At 52.8% G+C, this 18,561-nt stretch overlaps 1 protein-coding gene across 13 annotated transcripts in view; it reads left to right on the top strand.

Moving 5' to 3' along the window:
* The window catches only part of TNS1 (tensin 1), a 213,457-nt gene extending 196,282 nt beyond the window's left edge, over positions 1–17,175 (top strand). For 8 of the 13 annotated variants that reach the window (XM_081583934.1, XM_081583940.1, XM_081583936.1 and 5 more), the window contains 10 exons: positions 1,669–2,735; positions 5,495–5,581; positions 6,648–6,779; positions 7,210–7,302; positions 8,224–8,301; positions 10,307–10,378; positions 10,631–10,799; positions 11,478–11,546; positions 12,051–12,083; positions 15,338–15,839. In XM_081583934.1, coding sequence (XP_081440060.1) covers positions 1,669–2,735; positions 5,495–5,581; positions 6,648–6,779; positions 7,210–7,302; positions 8,224–8,301; positions 10,307–10,378; positions 10,631–10,799; positions 11,478–11,546; positions 12,051–12,083; positions 15,338–15,482 — 1,945 coding nt within the window. In that variant the 3' untranslated portion in view covers positions 15,483–15,839. Of the gene's footprint in view, positions 1–1,668; positions 2,736–5,494; positions 5,582–6,647; positions 6,780–7,209; positions 7,303–8,223; positions 8,302–10,306; positions 10,379–10,630; positions 10,800–11,477; positions 11,547–12,050; positions 12,084–15,337; positions 16,182–16,898 lie in introns of those variants that run through there. The other 5 variants (XM_081583931.1, XM_081583932.1, XM_081583930.1 and 2 more) reach the window with 3 other exon arrangements.
* The last annotated feature ends 1,386 nt before the right edge of the window (positions 17,176–18,561 follow it).

Below are 18,561 nucleotides of genomic sequence, written 5' to 3'. Positions count from 1 at the left end.
CTCCCTACCCTTGGCTCTTGCCTGGCTCTCCCACCTCACATCACCCTAGGGACCTGAGCTTAACCAACCCAACCCAGGGTGGGGCTGGCCAGCCTCCAAACTTCTTCTAGTCTGCGGCTCCAGGCTTTGGTGCATTGTCTTATGTAAGGACCCTTCCACCTCGCTGCCCCACTGCCAGCCCCCACCCAAGGGCTCCTTGTATGAGCCTGCCTGCTGCCTCCCTACAGCCAATGCATGTGCAGGGTCCCTGACAACCTTTGTCTCTGCTGTCATGTCACTGAGGAAGTTTGGGTCTGGAAGGAATCAGAGTCATCTAACCCACCTCCCTCATTTTCTGTGTTGTTGTTGTTGTTGTTCAGTCGCTAAATCGTGTCTGATTCTTTGCGACCCCGTAGACTGGAGTATGCCAGGCTTCCCTGTCCTTCACCATACCCTGGAGTTAGCTCAAACTCATGTCCATGGAGTCAGTGATGTCATCCAACCATCTTATCCTTTGTCACCCACTTCTCCTCCTGCCCTCAATCTTTCCCAGCATCAGGGTCTTTTCCAATGAGTTAGCTCTTCGCATCAGGTGGCCAAAGTATTGGAGTTTCAGCTTCAACATCAGTCCTTCCAGTGAACACCCAGGGCTAATCTCCTTTAGGATGGACTGGTTGGATCTCCTTGCAGTCCAAGGGACTCTCAAGAGTCTTCTCCAGCACCATAGTTTGAAAACATCAATTGAGAAAACTTTAAAAAGTAGAATCCAGGTTTCCCAACTTACAGGCCATTTCCTGTACTCCTGTATGGACTTGTACTTAATTTCAGAGGAGAACCTTTGTGGCCATTCTCCCAGGTACAGTGCCCTCTGAACTGAATTTCATCAGTCTTAGAATTGAGAGCGACTTCTGAGCTCATCTAATCCAGCCTCCCAGTGGAGGAAATTTCCTCCACAGCATTCAAATCCAGAGATTGGTCAGCCTCTGCTTAAATGCTCCTAATGATGGGAGTCTCATTACCATGTAATGCAGCCTGCTCCATTAGTGGCCAGATCCAATGGCTCGAAAGCAGATCCTATAATGAGTTGAAATCTCCTGCTATGAGACTTCTTCATCTTTGTTTTTTTTTTTTTGGAGCTACCCAGGAATGGATGCCCAGTTACACTCTCAGTGTGTAAATGTCAACTCATCTGGGGAAAGTGAGTCAGGGGAAGATACTTCCAGGAGGACCAGGGCCCCTCTCCAGTGTTCAGTTTCTGTGATGCTGGAGGGGGCAACAGGACAACCACCTTCAGTTTCGATAGCAGAGATATCGCTCTGACTTGTGGTTGAGCAGTCAGGGCGATGTTTGAGGGTACGAAGGCTTTGGAATCGGACATGGCTGAGTTGTCTTTTATGAGCTGTGTGGCTGTGAGCCTATTGCTTAACCTCTCTGAGTCTCAGTTTCATCTTCTGACATCTTGAATGTAGGGTGACGTTCAAAAGCCTTGACTTTTCTGTTCATGCGAGAGGAGCTAAGGAAGGGAAGCCTGGCATGCTGCAATCCATGCAGTCGCAAAGAGTCAGATATGACTGAATGACTGGAGAACAAAGTGGTTGGAGGGAGGGCTGAAGCTTCACTGAAAGCCTGACCTTCACTACATGGCACCTGCTGACATCTCGACCTGCCCGTCTCTCTCTCTCTCTCTAGCACTTCAGTGGGGAGTTTCCCATCCAGGGAGAGCAGCGACCAGGGCGTGCGGACACCCACCCAGCCTCTGCTGGATTCTGGCTTCCGCTCCGGCAGCCTGGGCCAGCCGAGCCCTTCAGCTCAGAGAAGCTACCAGAGCTCTTCTCCTCTCCCGACTGTGGGCAGCAGCTACAGCAGCCCCGACTACTCACTGCAGCAGTTCAGCTCCCCGGAAGGCCAGGCCCGGTCTCAGTTCAGTGTGGCCAGTGTCCACACGGTGCCTGGAAGCCCCCAGGCACGGCACAGGACAGTGGGCACCAACACGCCCCCCAGCCCTGGCTTTGGCCGTCGGGCCGTGAACCCCAGCCTGGCTGCCCCCAGCAGCCCCAGTTTGAGCCACCGCCAGGTGATGGGTCCGCTGGGAACCGGTTTCCATGGTAACACCGTCTCCAGCCCCCAGAGCAGTGCAGCGACCACTCCGGGAAGCCCCAGTCTGGGTCGCCACCCTGGGGCCCACCAGGTTTCCAACCTCCACGGCAATGTGGCCACCACTCCCGGGAGCCCCAGCCTGGGCCGGCACCCCGGGGCCCACCAAGGCACCCTGGCCTCCAATCTCCATGGCAACGCAGTAGCCAGCCCCGGAAGCCCCAGCCTGGGCCGTCACTTGGGAGGGTCTGGATCTGTGGTTCCCGGCAGCCCCAGCTTGGACCGGCACGTACCCTACGGGGGCTACTCCACCCCTGAGGACCGGAGACCCACGCTGTCCCGGCAGAGCAGTGCCTCAGGCTACCAGGCTCCTTCCACACCCTCCTTCCCTGTGTCCCCCGCCTACTACCCCGGCCTGAGCAGCCCCACCACCTCCCCCTCGCCGGATTCGGCGGCTTTCCGACAAGGGAGCCCCACACCGGCCTTGCCAGAGAAGCGGAGGATGTCCATGGGCGACCGAGCGGGCAGCCTCCCCAACTATGCCACCGTCAATGGGAAGGTGTCCTCCTCGCCGGTCACCAGTGGCATGTCCAGTCCCAGCGGGGGCAGCACCGTCTCCTTCTCCCACACTCTGCCTGACTTCTCCAAGTACTCCATGCCAGGTGTGCCTCCTTTCCCGTCCACCTCTCTTGCTGGCAGATGAAGTCCGCCAGTCAGGCGCTCTGTCCCCAACTCTGTTCTGACATCTCCTTGGCAGACAGCCTTGGGTGGGTCACTGACTTCGGGTCCTCAGGTGCGTTAGCCGTGTCATAGGAGTTGGAGCTGTGCTCAGAGCAGATGTGCTGTAGTCATGGCAGCTGTGGGGGCAGGGATGGGGACGTGGATGTGACGATGCCTACGATGGCCCTGCTGTTCCGATTATCATCAGCATCTTCATAGCCACCACCCCTTGCTGAACACATGCTCTGTGCCAGGCTCTGAGCCACGGTCTATCTTGTCAGTTCTCACGGCCATCTAGCAAAGTAGGTATTAGTACCTGCATTTTACACATGAACAAAGTGAGCCTTGGAGAGGTTCAATCATTTGTCCAGGGCCCCACAGTTAATAAATGGTTTAGCATCCAGACCCTTATGACCCTAAAACATGTGCTCTTAAAATCCGATTGGAGCTGTCTTACTGCCTTGTCTTGATAGTTTCTGTAATTTAGTGTATCCTTGAAAATATGGTTTCCAAGCCTGGACCACCAGCCCCCCCGTCCCACTTTTTGCCAGCCCATAGCACTGTTCCCACCTTTTGATTCCCACTTTTCACACATCACTAATAATAGATCTGGCAACCAGATGAGATATGGGAAAAGGCCAAGGGTTAAGCATTTTTACTGGAGTCTCGTTTCTACCAGCCTGGCTTAACAGAAGCCCATGCAGGTTTGCACACTGAATTCTTCACTTATCACCAGAACTGGGCATCTTTAGCCACCACTTAGAAGGCTCATTATCTAAACAAAAAGGTCAAGGCTTCAGCTGATCTGCAGCTTTTCAGCCAGATCTCCAATCTGACTTTGTCCAGAGTGACCCCAGAGTCCTGGGGCATTTGAGGAAGATGCAGAATGCGGCAGGCAGCCTGGGATGGGCCCCAGCTGCCCAGAGTCTCAGTGTCTCACTCCCAGGTCCTGCCCTGAGCCTGCCAAGTGACACTGCACGGCCTTGCTTCCTGTTGCCCACCAGAGACATCTGGTTCCCAGCCCCAGTTCTTGGAGGATGCAAAACTTCTAGTAGTTGGGACATTTCCTGTTTCCCACCATCTTCCTTGCTTAAAATAGCCAGGGGAGTCAACACAGGAAGGCACATGGGGCTGCAGCCGCCTCTGACAGCTCATTAGACAGGCAGCAGCAGCCCTGGGGCCTGGGACTCTGGAGCAGAGAGAGGCAGCTTGCAGAGTTGTGGGGCCCAGCTGCCTAGCCCAGAGGCCCTGCTCTGTGCACAGCTGCCAGGAAAAGGAGCTGACCTTCCCCCTGTCTGTCCTCCAGAGACAGATCCCAGAAGCCTAACAGAATGTAAATAACAAGGTGAAATTGACTGGACACACAGCCCAGCCCTCATCTCTGGTCTGTGCCCTGAACTTTTTATAGCACTGTGAGCACAAGGTCCTCTGCTTCAGCCCCTCCCTAGAGAAAGGAGAGGAAACCTATGGATCTGGAATATTCCTTTTTTCCCTCTTCCCCCATCCTCCCTTTTGTTTCCTTTGCTGTCAGAAAATGGAGGAAGAGGTTGGTGAATGAGTGCCACACGTCCTTATTCCCAGCCAGGAAGATATGATGTAACTGACCTGAACTGGCTATTGTGTCTTCTTACCTGGGAACATCTAACAAAAGCCTTTTATGGACCATCTGTGTGACTTGGGCAAGTCGCTCCCCTTCCAGGAACCTCACATTCCTCACTTGTAAAGTTAAGCAGTTGGATACGATGCTCTCTCTCCAGAACATCCTATGGAAGCATCCGTAGTCTGCAAAGGGTCTGGTGTGGGGAATGTCTCCCAGAGAAGTGCAATGCGTGACACTTGGTACACAGCTTCTTAGTTCCAGGCCAACCCTTCCCCTGTTAATCCCAGGCAGGACAGGAGTGATCATTTTGTTCTAAATGAGATTTTCCATATGGGGAGTGAGGAGGGGCTTGGGGAAAGTGGATAGAAATGTGTTTTTCTGCTCTCATCCTCAAGGTTGAAGTGGATAAATGTGGGAGAGAAGCTTCAGGAAGGATTTAGTCTGACTCTTCTAGAGAAAGGGCGAGGTGTGCTGGAGTAGGACTCTTGCTGGCTGGGGGAAGATGCTGTTCAGGCTCTTCAACAGAAAAACAGCTGTGTGACCCACGGTGGTTATTGGGAGATGGGGGAGGACGAGAAAGCAGCTTGAGGCCCCTTCCAGCAATGCTCTGAAGAGGTTTGAGCAGATCATCTTCCTGTGTTAGTTTCCTAGGTCAGCCATGACAGAGGACCACAGACTTGGCGACTTAAGACAGCACAAGTCGATTCTCTCAATGTAGCTGAGTTGGGAAGTCTAAAGTCAAGGTGTTGGCAAGACAGGCTCCACCTGGAGACCTTGAAGGAGACTCTGTACCAGGCTTTTCTCTTTGCTCCTCATGGTGGCTGGGAATCTTGGGGTCCTTTGGCTTGTAGACACGTCTCCCCAGTCTCTTCCCATGATGCTCTCCCTTGTGTCTCCCCGTCTTTTTCCCTCTTTTTCTACGAGGACATAAATCACATTGGATTGGGGTCCACTCTAATCCGGCATGACTGCATCTTAACTCAGTTACATCTACAAAGACTATTTCCAAATAAGGGTCCATTCACAGGGCCTGGAGGTTAGAATTCTAACATATCTTTTTGGGGGGACAGAGATAACACCTCCTGTCCTCTCCTTCTTTAGACAACAGTCCTGAGACGCGGGCTAAAGTGAAGTTTGTCCAAGACACTTCCAAGTATTGGTACAAGCCTGAGATCTCCAGAGAACAGGGTGAGTGTTGGGCTGATACTGAAGGTCCTGGGGTCCATCCGAGGTCACACTGGCTGCTGCCCACCTTGTCTTCCCTGGGCAAGGGATATAAGCAGACTTACTCTTCTCTGCAGTGGGTGGTGGTCACAGAGAGGAACTGGCCCCAGGTTAGACAGTAGGAGGCACCTTCCCAAGGCCAAAGGCAGGGAGCAGGAGCCGTGGTTGTAGCTGGTTCCTTAAAAGCGGCAAAGTCTTGATTTTTCTGGGCAAGATGAAAAGGCTGGCTGAGATCATATGGAACCTTACCTCTCCATCTGCGTGGTGTGAGGGATTTCTGCACATTTTATAGAAAAACATGGGGCTGTGGGGATGGAGATGACAGGCATCGGCTCCTATGAAAAGTCTGTGTGGATGTAAGGCAGGGTGACTTCCAGCCATGGGTCAGATCCGGACTGCTGCTTGTTTTCATAAATACAGTTTTCTTGCAACATCCTATACTCAGTCACTCAGTCATGTCAGACTCTTTGCAACCCTATGGACTGTAGCCTGCTAGGCTCCTCTGTCCATGGGATTTTCCAGGCCAGAATCCTGGAGTGGGTTTCCATTTCCTCCTCCAGGGGATCTTCCCGACCCAGGGATCAAACCTGCGTCTCCTGTGTTGCAAGCAGATTCTTTACCTGCTGAGTCAGTAGGGAAGCCCCATCTATCGGTTTACTCACTATCTGGGCTGCTTTTGTGCTGTGATGGCAGCCATGAATAGTTGTAGCCAACACTACATGGCCTGCAAAGCCTGAAATATTGACTGTCTGATTCTACAGAAAAATTTTGCTGACTCTAGTGTAGGAGCACCCTTAGTAGTGTTTACATTTTAACTTTAGGGACTCTCATCTCATCTGAGAAAGAATGAGATTCAAGGCCTGATAAGACTTAAGTGAGGTTGTTGTTCAGTCACTTTGCGACCCCATGGACTGCAGCACACCAGGCCTCCCTGTCCCTCACTATCTCCCAGAGTTTGCCCAAGTTCATGTCCACTGAATTGGTGAAACAAGTGCATCAGTTTCTTATTTTCTCTTCTCTCCTGATTCAGCCATCGCCCTCCTTAAGGACCAGGAGCCAGGGGCTTTCATCATCCGTGACAGCCACTCCTTCCGAGGAGCCTATGGGCTGGCTATGAAGGTGTCTTCACCCCCACCGACCATCATGCAGCAGAATAAAAAAGGTAACACCAGCTTGTCCAGTGGGGTTCAGGGCCAGGGGTTCCCTGCAGTCTCTTTAGGTCCTGATCTGTTAGAAGGACCAGGGTTGGGGGTAGGGATGTTGGGGGGTGTACAATGGGGTATGCAGGTCTCTGAGTTCTCATGGGAGTTTGTCCCTGCTAGTAAGACTCTTCAGAAAGATGGGTCTTGAGCTTGGTGATGACCAGGGTCAGAGAACAGGGGAGCAAGATGACTGGAACCTTGTGACTGAGTTTCCTTGAGAGGCGGGCTAGCAGTGGTGGTCTCTCCATCCCAGAGCTCTGGCCATATTATCGCTGTGAGCCTTTCTCCATCACAGCTTCACTCACTGGAGAAGTTGGGAAGTGGTGCTGGGAGGTGGTGGGGGGATGCCATGAGCAGTGACACATCCGTATTTCTTTCTGTTCGTCCCAGGGGACATGACCCATGAGCTCGTGAGGCATTTCCTGATAGAGACGGGCCCCAGAGGAGTCAAGCTCAAGGGCTGCCCCAACGAGCCAAACTTCGGTGAGCCATCCCTGCCTCTGTCCCCACGGTCTCAGGCTTGTCCCAGCTTCCCTGCTGCAGCTTCTGTCTTGTCACCCTTGTCATAGATGCAGCAGGGAAACGCACCGTGACTCCCTTCCTCTGTGCTGTGGTACCTTCACTCTGCCAAATTCCTTTCTGTTTTTGTCCTGCCCCATGGGGACCTGTTACTGTGATCGGTGGAATAACAACTAGAGCAAAGGCCGCTATGTGAAAGCCACATTGCATGCTAAGTCGCTTCAGTTGTGTCCAACTCTTTGCGACCCCATGGACTGTAGCCTGTCAGGTTCTTCTCTCTATGGGATTCTCCAGGCAAGAATACTGGAGTGGGCTGCCACGCCCTCCTCCAGGGAATCTTCCTGACCCAGGGATCGAACCTTCATCGCTTATGTCTCCTGCATTGGCAGGCGGGTTCTTTACCACTAGTGCCACCTTAGGTGCTTTATATCACTTCTGGTCTCCTGATCATCCTGTGTGGTAGGTGTCACGGTCCCATTTTACACATGAGGAAACTGAGGTTCGTAGGAGTTAGACTTACCAGGGACACACATCTTGTAAGTTCCTGAGTGTGGATTTGATCCCGCTATCCTCTGACACTTCTGCTACACTCTCCTGAGAGGGGCCCTGGTAGCGGGAGGGACGTCGGAGAGATGCTGGGTGTAACTATCAATAAAGGAAAGCTGTAGGGTACCCTTCTGATGCCCAGAGTGAGCCTTTAGAATCTTCCCCCTTAGATCTTGCTAACCAAGAGAGAGTGAAGTTTCAGCTTTGTGGGTGGGATCAGGGAGAGGTAATAAAGAAGTGGAAGGTTATGGATGGTGGGGTGGGGTGGGTGGGCTGATCCTCAGTGCCCGCGACCTGCTCCCAATAACACTGCCACTGCCCGGTGGTCTCTCTCTGCAGGATCTCTGTCTGCCCTGGTCTACCAGCACTCCATCATCCCGCTGGCCCTGCCCTGCAAGCTGGTCATTCCAAACCGAGGTAGGAACCCGAGACTTCTTGCCCTCCAAGCGCACCCTTGCACTGGCCTCCTCTGTGTCTCAGCCCCTAGCCAGCTGCTCCAGAACGTGGGCCAGGCTTGGAGGAAACAGGTCATGCTGCCAATCTGGGGAAACTCGAAACCACTCTCTGCTTTATTTTTTTCTAATAAAAAAAGAAGGGAAAGTTCACATAAAAGCTTAATTCCAGAAACATACATAATTGACTTGCCAGATTATTCTGGAAAATTCTCTGGAGGTTTTAAGAATTCATCCCTGTGTCCTCAGAAGTAAGCCTCATCCCAGGGGAGGCGCTAGAAGCAGGAAACAGCTGTAGAGGGGAGGATCATGTCCTGTGGAGGAGATGGGCATCAGTGGGCAGGGCTGAGGGAAGGGGGAGGGGAAGGCAGAGGTAGGCTGTGGGGTGTCCAGGTGTCTAATGGAGATGGGAAAGTACTCTTGAGGGACTGCTTAGAGGAAGAGGTGGCTGCACCATGCGTGGCTTGGGAAGGAAACAGGAAGCCTAAGACATCCCTGGAGTTTCTGGTTTGCATGGCCAGGAGGGATGTGGAGCTGATGGGAGGAGCCAGCTCTCTTGATTGTGGGAAGTAAACATGGAACCCAAGAGCCTCCGGACAAACAGGGCAAGAATTTGAGACACTGGGGCAGGCGAAGGAGATTTCTAGTTTCTCTCAGAGAGGTGTCTCATCCTCGGAGGATGGCCAGTGGACACCCTAAACTCTTTAATGACACAGGCTTCCATCCTGCAGCCCCAGGTATGTGGGGCTCCCACGAGGGGAAAGGAATATGCCTGGTCATGAACTTGAGCTCCAGGAACCAGGAACTGGGGTGTCTTCTCCCCATGTTCTCTGTCCAGTAATGGAATATTCAGAATTGTGTCTGGGATTTGCTTTCAGTCTCTCTTGGAGCCCCTGGGGTTATGTCCACACTTAAATCTCCAATATTATTTGGCAATTTCTGTGTATCGAATCCAATTCATTGAATTATTAATGATAATTGACTACTGTTATTAACTTAAAAGTTCAAATACTATTTAAATAGCCCTACTAACCACATGATTTAGACACTAATTAAATTGTATTCCTAAGGAATTTATCAAAGTAACTTAATAATTATATAACTGCTATTTATTTACATTGTATAAACCAGTGGTTCTCCTAGTATGGTCCCCAGACAAGCAGCATCAGCACCCCTGGGAACTTGTTAAAAAATGTAGATATTCTCAAGCCCCAGCTAATCAGAAACTCTGGAATGGGGCCCAGAAATGCATGTTTTAACAAGCCTGCACACCAAAGTCTAGGAAATGCTGGCATAAGTTGCATGCTAAGTTGCTTCAGTTGTGTCGGACACTTTGCAACCCTATGGACTGTAGCCCACCAGGCTCCTCTGTCCATGGGATTCTCCAGGCAAGAGTACTGGAGTGGGTTGTCATGCCCCCCTCCAGGGGATCTTCCCAACCCAGGGATTGAACTCAGATCTCTTAATGCCTCCTGCATTGGCAGGCAGGTTCTTTACCACTAGCACCATCATACTCAATTCTTATTACTGTTGAAATTATAGTTGTGCTGCCTTATGGTTTAATAAATTAGAGTGTTTACTGGTCTACACAAAGACATGTTGATGCAAAACAACCACATCAATGGCCACTTGAAGGCTTGCTTTTTGTTAATCAGGGACTAACACCGTTTATGGAGCATCTTAAAAACCCAATGAGTGGGTATTCTCATCTTCACCTCTGTTGTGTAGATAGCTGATAATTGCCTGAACCTGGTTCTGTGGGACCCCAGAGCTCCCAACCAGGGTACTGAATTCTTAGAGCAATTGCTGCACGTTAAAACTGGACACACGTGCTGACTGGCAGGGCTGGTTATGAGAAGCAGTATCTGTTGCACAAAGTATTTGCAAAGCTAGCCTGAGGCCCAGCCAACCCTGTGCTTCTTTCCAGCTCTAGGGTTTTAATTACCAGCTGAATTAAATTTTTGTCTCAGACCCCACAGATGAATCGAAAGATAGCTCGGGCCCTGCCAACTCAACCAGTGACCTGCTGAAGCAAGGGGCAGGTGAGTGGGCACCCCAGATGGGATCCCTGCCCAAACCTTTCCTCCCCCTGGCCCTGGACCGTCCTGCAGGTGCAGGCTGGATGTCTCTCCCAGACCCAGAGGCCCCCAGGGAGACCACATTTCTGTGTGTGATGCCGTGGTCCAAGGCTGCCCTAAAATTCATCTCCTGCCTTCTCCCTGAAAAGAGGACCTGGGGGTGGTCCCCACCCACTTTGGCCCCCGTGACTCCTCCTTGGGTGGGTTTTTTTCCAGCCTGCAACGTGCTGTTCGTCAACTCTGTGGACATGGAGTCACTCACTGGGCCACAGGCCATCTCCAAAGCCACTTCTGAGACCCTGGCTGCTGACCCCACACCAGCTGCCACCATCGTTCACTTCAAAGTTTCTGCCCAGGGAATTACACTGACTGACAACCAGAGAAAGTAAGACTCTTCTACTTGCTTCTGTGTTGGGCAACCCCACTGCTCTGTGACCCATCTATCCATACATGTATCCGTACATGTACCAACCCACTCATCAGCTGATTCATCCCTTGTGCCCATCTAGCCACCCATCCATCCAGTTGCTCACCCACTCACGAATTGATCTATCCATTCCTGCATCCATTCATCCTCCATCCATCTTCCCCACCCATTTTTCCCTTCATTCATTTCTGTCTCCCTCTATCCATCCATCCCTCCATCTGTTCATCCATTCATTCATCCATTCTTCCTTCCTTCTACAAACATGCCTGCATTGGCTATATAGCTATAAATACAACTGGTAAAAGTCCCTGCTTTCTGGAGCAGAGACACTTCCTCTCATGTTCTCTCCCCAGGCCCTTTTCTTCCTCCTCCAGTGTCCTTCCATTTCTCATTCCTCAAGGCCAGTTTCTTCCTTCTTTTCCTAGTCTCTATCATTTGGGACACATTTCTATGACACATCTCTCTGTCCCTGTGCATTGCTTTACGTCCCCAAGGGGAATAGCTCAGACCATTGTGCTCATCAGGGAGAGGCTGTGTTGACCTGTGACAGCCGCAGGTGGTGGCCTAGCCTGCGGTGGGGGGCGGGGAAGTGCAGTCACTTCAGCGCTTACTGTTTATCTGATGTGTGTGCCACAGGCTCTTCTTCAGGAGACACTACCCCCTCAACACCGTGACCTTCTGTGACCTGGATCCACAGGAGAGGAAGTAAGTCTCTTGTGGACACCTGCCCGCCCAGCCATCTCTCCAACCCTGGAATTCTGTGTGTGTGCATCCATGTCTGTGTGTGCATGTGTGAGTGTGTGCACGTGTGTGTGTATGCACTCATGTGTGTGCTGCAAGTGTAAGGGTGTGCATTCTTGGCTCAATTTGGAGATCTGCTTGTGTCTGTGGGACCATGAGTGGCGTGGCTGTGTTGGCATCTTTTCACATTTTCCCCCACAAATTTGAAGCCCCTCCTGGGGACTCAAATGCCTGCTTCCACCCCTCTGACCTTGGAGCCGCTTCCCTCTCCATGCTGGGGACAGCTCCCTGGGAAACAGGCCACAGTGCTCGCTCCATCGCTCCGCTGTGAACACCCTCCCTCTGTGTAGTCTTTAGAGACCCTGGTCCCCTGGCACCAGGGCTCTGTCTTCCCCAGGGGTCTGGGCACTGGGGCTGGGCTCTGAGGGGGAGGTGGTGGTTTATGCTGTGTCCTCGTTCTCTCCCTAGGTGGACGAAGACGGAGGGAGGTGCCCCTGCTAAGTAAGTGTCCTTCTCCCCCATCTGGCTGGCTAGTTGTTGTGCTCCTTGGCTCTGGGGGAGGTGGGTGTGGGAGCGGGTTAAACTCTAGGACCAGGGGGCAAGCAAAGGGTGGCTCTGCAGAATAGCTGGCCCAGGCAGCCAGGTCTGTGACCTCCTGCTTGGGGCTGAAGGCCCAGCCTCCCGCCTTGTCCCCGTCCTGCTCCCAGAACCAGACCATCTGGGGCTGAGGAAGGGAATTGAAAACCCAGAGTTTTATTGCAGGTGATGGCCATGGGGCAGGGGTTGTTTAAATGATCTTTTCTGCCACAATCCTGGCTTCCTTGACTCCCATTCCCGCTTTCTTGGTGGACTAGGCCTCCTCATTGGACCGCACGAGTCCAGGAGGTCTGAATTCCTTCCAGAATTCCAGGGATATCCCTGTGGCCCTTTGGTCAATTTTCCATCCATTCAGCATTTGTAAGCGCTTCCAGGGAACTCAGCCCTTGGAAAATTCAGACAAACCAGGAGGCTGGCTCTGCCCTTGGGTGCCTGATGTTGACGCAGTAGATGAGAGAAGTGTATAAATGGGCTAAGGTGCTGTGGCGATTTTCAAACTGTGTTCCAAGGAACCCTAGGTTCCTTGGGTGTAACTGGGCTGCTTGAGGGGAGGAAAAACCCTGCTGTGATTTACGGTTATTTATCAACATGAATCAGAGTTTTTCTCAGTAAAACAAAACAAAGCATGGGAATAAGCTGGCTACTAAAGCTGACATAATTCCACCTTTTCTATAATTCCACCTTTTACTTTATCAGGCACATCCAGACAGCCCCATTTTTTCTGATTGATTTTATCATAGGTCCATGTTATGCTGTTGAATTGTTACATTTATTGCCATAAATACTGTTGTCACCTTTACATATCCAGACTTCATATAAGATTGGCTTTAGAGAAAGGAAATTTTCACTGTTAAAAAAAGAAAATTACAACCGCTGCTGAATGAGGCATGTCAGGAGGGGACAGCTCCCATCTGTGGTATCGTGAGGCAGAGTGCTTCCAGGCAGGGAGAGATTTGGGGCAAAATGTTAGTATAGCTTGGTCGTGTCCGACTCTCTGAGACTCTATGGACTGTACCCTGCCAGGTTCCTCTGTCCATGGGATTCTCCAGCAAGAATCCTGGAGTGGGTTGCCATGCCCTCCTCCAGGGGATCTTCCCAACCCAGGGATTGAACCCGTGTCTCTTACATCTCCTGCCTCCTGCATTGGCAGATGGGTTCTTTTACCACCAGCGCCACCTGGGGAAAGAACCTGTATTTAAAAACAGGTTTTATAAGACAGGCAGAAATGGGTGCAGGGGGTAAGAGAGAGCTGATTTCATGGGGCTGGGAAAGGGAAGCCACCAGACTGCAAGCTCCTGAGGGCAGAGCTGCGTCTACTGCATAAAGAAAGAAATGAAAAGATGGAGGCAGAGAGATGGAGAGTGAGGAGGAGGCCCAGTGAGGCCACCATGGTCCAAATGAGTAGAACTGACTGGCATTGGCACAATGAATCTCCCTCTGGGGGTGTCCAGAGGGGCCGTGAGGGATGGAGGAGACCTCTCCTGGCCCATGGTCACATATAGCTGCAAGGAGGCCCTGGTGTCCAGTTCCTCTCAAAGCTTGCCTTCCTTCTGTCTCAGCTGCCTCTGAGACTCACAGAGTTATTAGGATCCCTGAGTCCCTTCTGCCAGCCAGGAGGCCAGAGCTCCTTGTTTGAAGGGTCTTATCCTTACTCACCACTGGGCCCTGCGAGTGGGAGATGGGTCAGGGACTGAAGCAGGTTGGTCCCAGGTCTGGAAATTCCTTATTTAAGAGCAGGTTTTGTGTGGAGCTTCCTTATGACTCACCCTTGCTGAGGCCCAGGAGAGCTCAGGGATGGACCAGGGTGAGGCCAGCGAGATGCTCTGGGCCCCACATTTAAGGAGGTGCTTGCTCTTGGGTGCTTGTTATGCTCCTCTCTGCCCTTGGGGCTGAGGTTTCTTTCCTGCATCCACTCCTCCAAGCAGAGAAAGAGCTTGGGCTACGGTTGAGTAGGCCCAGGGACCTATGGAGCTGAAATAAACACCAGGGGAGGGCAGGCGGGCAGTGTTCAGGCCTGAGAGGTTGACCGGCTCTCATCTGGGCAGAAGCGAGCTGGGGTTGGCTCGCTGTCATGCAGGCAGCTGGGAGCTGCTCCCTCCCTCTGCCCTCGTCTCCTTCCATTGCACCGAGGAGCACCCCCCCCCCCCGCCCACCTGCAAGGCTGGAGAAGGGGCTTTAGGGGGTGGTCCACAGGCCCAACCTTCCCCACCTCCTGCGCAGATGATCACCCCAGGCCTCTGAGCTGATTGGGTCATTTCAGCCCCTGAAACACATTTGGAAAGGGCAAAGCTGTGGGAAGCCCCCTTGTGTGTATGTGTGTGTGTACACACGCATGTGTGCACGGGATGGCAAGCCAGACCCAGCCTGGCTAATTTTAGCTGCTGTGTCCAGTCCTGGGCGAGGGGTTTCCATTGGAATCCCCAGCTGTCCCGATTTCCCCATGCAGCTCTAATTAGCAACGTGCCGACTGGGAGGGGACTTGAGCTCACATTCTGTTCTCTGCGCTCGTATTTTTAACTCTGTTTTGCAAAGAGAGAATGCTCGGTCACTCCAGTCCTAGTGTGGGGAGTTGGGGTGGGGGAACAGGTGTGGGGTCCCGCCCCCTCCCATTCTCTAGAGCACAGGAGAAATGTGTGTGTGTGTACGTGTGTGTGTATGTGGTGGGGAAGAGTGGCCCCTCGTCCTTTGGTCTCCCTGACCCTCTGTGGTGTCTGAGGACGAGCCCTTTGACAGGCAGATGGCGTTTTGTTTATGTGTTGTGTGTAAGAACAGTCGGCCAAGGGTGTGGCAGGGACGGGCTGAGAGAAGCTGGTTTAGGAATGTTCCATTTTATTTTTGGTGTCATCCCCACCTCTTGCTGTCTGGTCTTGTGGTTCGTTCACCTCCAGCACCTCCTCCTTCTCCCCATCTACCCCCCACCAAGGGGAATTTCTGCTGACCCTGAACTAGTGACGTGCCATCTCCAGGTGTTGGTTTTCTTGCTGGTGAAGGGAAGAGAGGGTTTCTTGTGTGCATCACCCTCAATGCCCAGTGCTTGGGGAGGTGGGCAAAGATGGGGAAGGGAGCAAAGATGAGCCCACTCTCCTGGGTGCCTCTCCAAGGCCCAGGGTTCCTCCTGCTCCCCACTCACACCTGTCACCTGTCTCCTGCCCCTGCAGGCTCTTCGGTTTTGTGGCCCGGAAACAGGGCAGCACCACGGACAATGCCTGCCACCTCTTTGCTGAGCTTGACCCCAACCAGCCAGCCTCCGCCATCGTCAACTTTGTCTCCAAGGTCATGCTCAGTGCCGGCCAGAAGAGATGAGCCCCCGCCACCCTTTGCCCAGGGCCAGGGCAGTGGGGATGGGGCGTATGGGGAGGGGAACCGTGAATCCTGACCATCCTTGAATCCAGAAGGAGGACTTTGGGTCATTTTGGAGAAGGAGAGAAGAAAGTGTCATGTGGGGAGAGGGAAGTGAATTGAGCAGGGATGGGGAGAGAGAGAGGAAGAAAGAAAGAGATGGAGGAGAATAACTCAGATTCCCCTGGGGAGATGGATACTGCAAAACCCCCAGAGCCTCCAAAACTCACCAGGTCCACCTAAGTCCCCCTCCACCCTCTGATGGAATTCCTTGGGGAAAACAGGACTGATCTCCTTGGAGGCCCACATTTTGAACGAAAATGGAAAAGCTCTTTCTCCCTAACCCAACTGCTTTTCAAGGAGAAATCCCTTGGAGAATCTTTCTCTGGCCACCCCTGGGGTAGATCACCAAACCAAAAAGAGCCCGCATGGGACATCCAGCGGCAGAACTTTTGCTTCTGAAAGTATCGCAGACCCCAGACACCTAAGCTCTCTTTGCTCTGCCTCCGATGTACAGTTTGTGGGTGTGTTTATGGGGTGTATATATGGCCACACCCACATCCTCACTCACTGATTTCTGTTTGCCTCTCAGCTAGAATTATAAACAGGTATACTTGTCCCCTGTGTTTGCACACACATGTGCACGCCATCCAAAGAAAGAAAGAGTCGGGGGTGGGGTGACAGGGCAACAAGGAGGGGCCGTAAGTCCCCTTCCCCAGGGGCACCCGGCATTGTAGGTAATGGACTTTCCTGGTCCCTGCACCTGCTCTAACAGCCTTCGGGGCCACCAGCCCCTTCTCCTCAACAGAGACCCCCACGGAGTGGGGCTGGCCATGCTGCAGCATTCCTCCTGACCTGCCAGCACCTGGAGGCTGGGGCTCTGGTTTGAGGAGATGAGAACAGATGTGTCCGGGGCTTTGGGGAAGAGACCCCTCAAGAAGGGTGGCTGCCCAGCTCGGGGAGCCTTTCCCGAGGCGTGTGGCCCAGCCTCGGGGCAGGCAGGGGGCTCCCGTCACTCCCAGTCCTCAGCCCCTTCTTGGCTTTCGTGTCCCAGATCAGCCGTTCTCAGATGTGCCCCATGTTCAGGATGCCTTTAGGGTGCTGAGGAACAAGCCTTCCTGCTCTGCCCTGCCCTGTTCTGTCCTGCATGGTCCCCGTGCTGGGGCTCATCCCGGGACCTGCTTCTAGAAGCCCTGCTTGGCGAGACCCAGGGGAGACCCCTGTAGTTCCTGTGCCCCCTCTGTAAGGGTTTGGGGGTCTAATTTTGCTGGGCTGTCCAGGGGAGCTGGCCAGAGCTCTGGGGGCTGCTCGCTGCATACCACATGGTCTGCTCTGATACCAAAGCCTTGCTCCCCGCCCTTCTCCTTTCTTTCTCCCCAGAGCCCAGCTGCCGTGGACCAGAGGGCAGAAGGCACACGTTTAGGTCAAAGGGCCGAGAGTCCAGCTGGGCAACTGGGAACCCCCTGACCACCACCCAAGCGCTCTAAGCCGGATGGAAAAATCCACCAGGACTCCATCCTTGAGTAGCTTCTTAAGCCTCTGGTTTCCCTAGAGAGAGGCACTGTACTGATATATAAATATATATAATATATATGTGGGACATACTGACAGAATCTGTAAGCTAATAAAATATAAGAAAAGGTTAAAAAAAAAAAAAGAATAGGCAAATTGACAAGAAGTATTTATTATTTTCCCATACTGCTTTGTTGCCTCCCCAGCATAATCCAATCCCCGTCCCACTCTGTACTCTAAGCGAAGCCTAAAAGGTCAAGGCCTTCATCCTTGGAGCAATCAGGGGTCTCCTTGACCAGGCCTTGGCCTTCCCTAGACTCTGATGGGGGCTCAGCGGAGAGGGGGTGCATGCGTTTCGCCCCCTTCATCCCTTCTCGTTTTTGGCAAGCCCAGGCCCGGCTGTCAGACCCCAGAGATGACGGGGAAGCTGCCCGCCTCCTTGCGGGCCCTGCAAGGGCAGATGCTTGAGCCTGCAGGGAATGGGTTCGTGTGGTGGGTGTGGGTGACGTGTGCGTCTTGTAGTTTTTCTTTTCCAAGAAGCTGTATCTGTGTGGACGTTCTGTTTCAGGGAGTTGGAAAGGAGAGCGTCTGAAGATGGCGGGGAGCACCCCCCCCCCCACTTTCCAAAGATGGAAACCTTGTTCTTGGTGACCGAGGTTCATCCCAGGGGCTCCTCCTCCTGAGGCCTTCAAGCCAGACACCCCGATTTCCCCTCTTTCATTCCCTACCTAACCCCAACTCTCTTCCCAGACAGAAGAGGATATTCCCACCTACTTCCTTTGTAAAAAATCTCCCACTGGACTTCCTGGGGACTCTTTCCTTCTGGTCTGGATGGCCGGGCAGAGCGTCAGACCCCTCACATGTGCTTTTCCACTGCCCACCAGCAGCCCACCACCAGGCACGACCAGCCAGACCCCACCTCACTCAGGCCTGAACCGTGTGCGACTCTGGGAAGGCTCCAGGAGATGCTGGAAAGCCGATCCACACCCTGCCCCACATGCTTCTGGAAGGAGCCAGTTTCCTAGCATGTGGCCTGTCCAGAAGAACAATGGGGAAGGGTTACCCCAGTCTCCACCGCAGCCTCACCTGTGGGTCGGACAGCACTTGGGAAGGCACCGTACCCCTCCGTGTCTCACAGGTTAGGCCCGTGCACCCTGCACATGTGCACACAACACGCACGCACACACCACACATCATAGCATTGTAGTATGTTCTTGCCAAAGATTTCCTTTAAAAGAAAGCACTTTTAATAATTATTGTTATTATTGTGTAAATGTTTATCCTTTTTTCTCCCCACTGTGCCCCCTCAATCTTCCTTGTTGTTGTTTATTGTTGAATCTGTTCTGTCAGCCAGGAGAGTGCCCCTTCTGGTCTTGAAAGTGGGCTGGGGAGCGGGGGATGGGAAAGGGGCTGGGAGGCGTAGGCAGGAGGCCCTGGTCAGCTTAGGAGGCAGAGACGGAGACCCCAGGCAGGTTTGGGCTGGAGCTCCAGGCCCAACCTGCATCTTGCTGTGCAGCCAGGCCTCTGAGGC

This window comes from Giraffa tippelskirchi, chromosome 3 (assembly GCF_054371585.1).
Source record: "Giraffa tippelskirchi isolate mGirTip1 chromosome 3, T2T-mGirTip1v1.2.pri, whole genome shotgun sequence".
Classification (NCBI taxonomy): Eukaryota; Metazoa; Chordata; class Mammalia; order Artiodactyla; family Giraffidae; genus Giraffa; species Giraffa tippelskirchi.
Note: the sequence above shows the minus strand (reverse complement) of the source record. Positions and strands in the feature narration are given on the sequence as shown.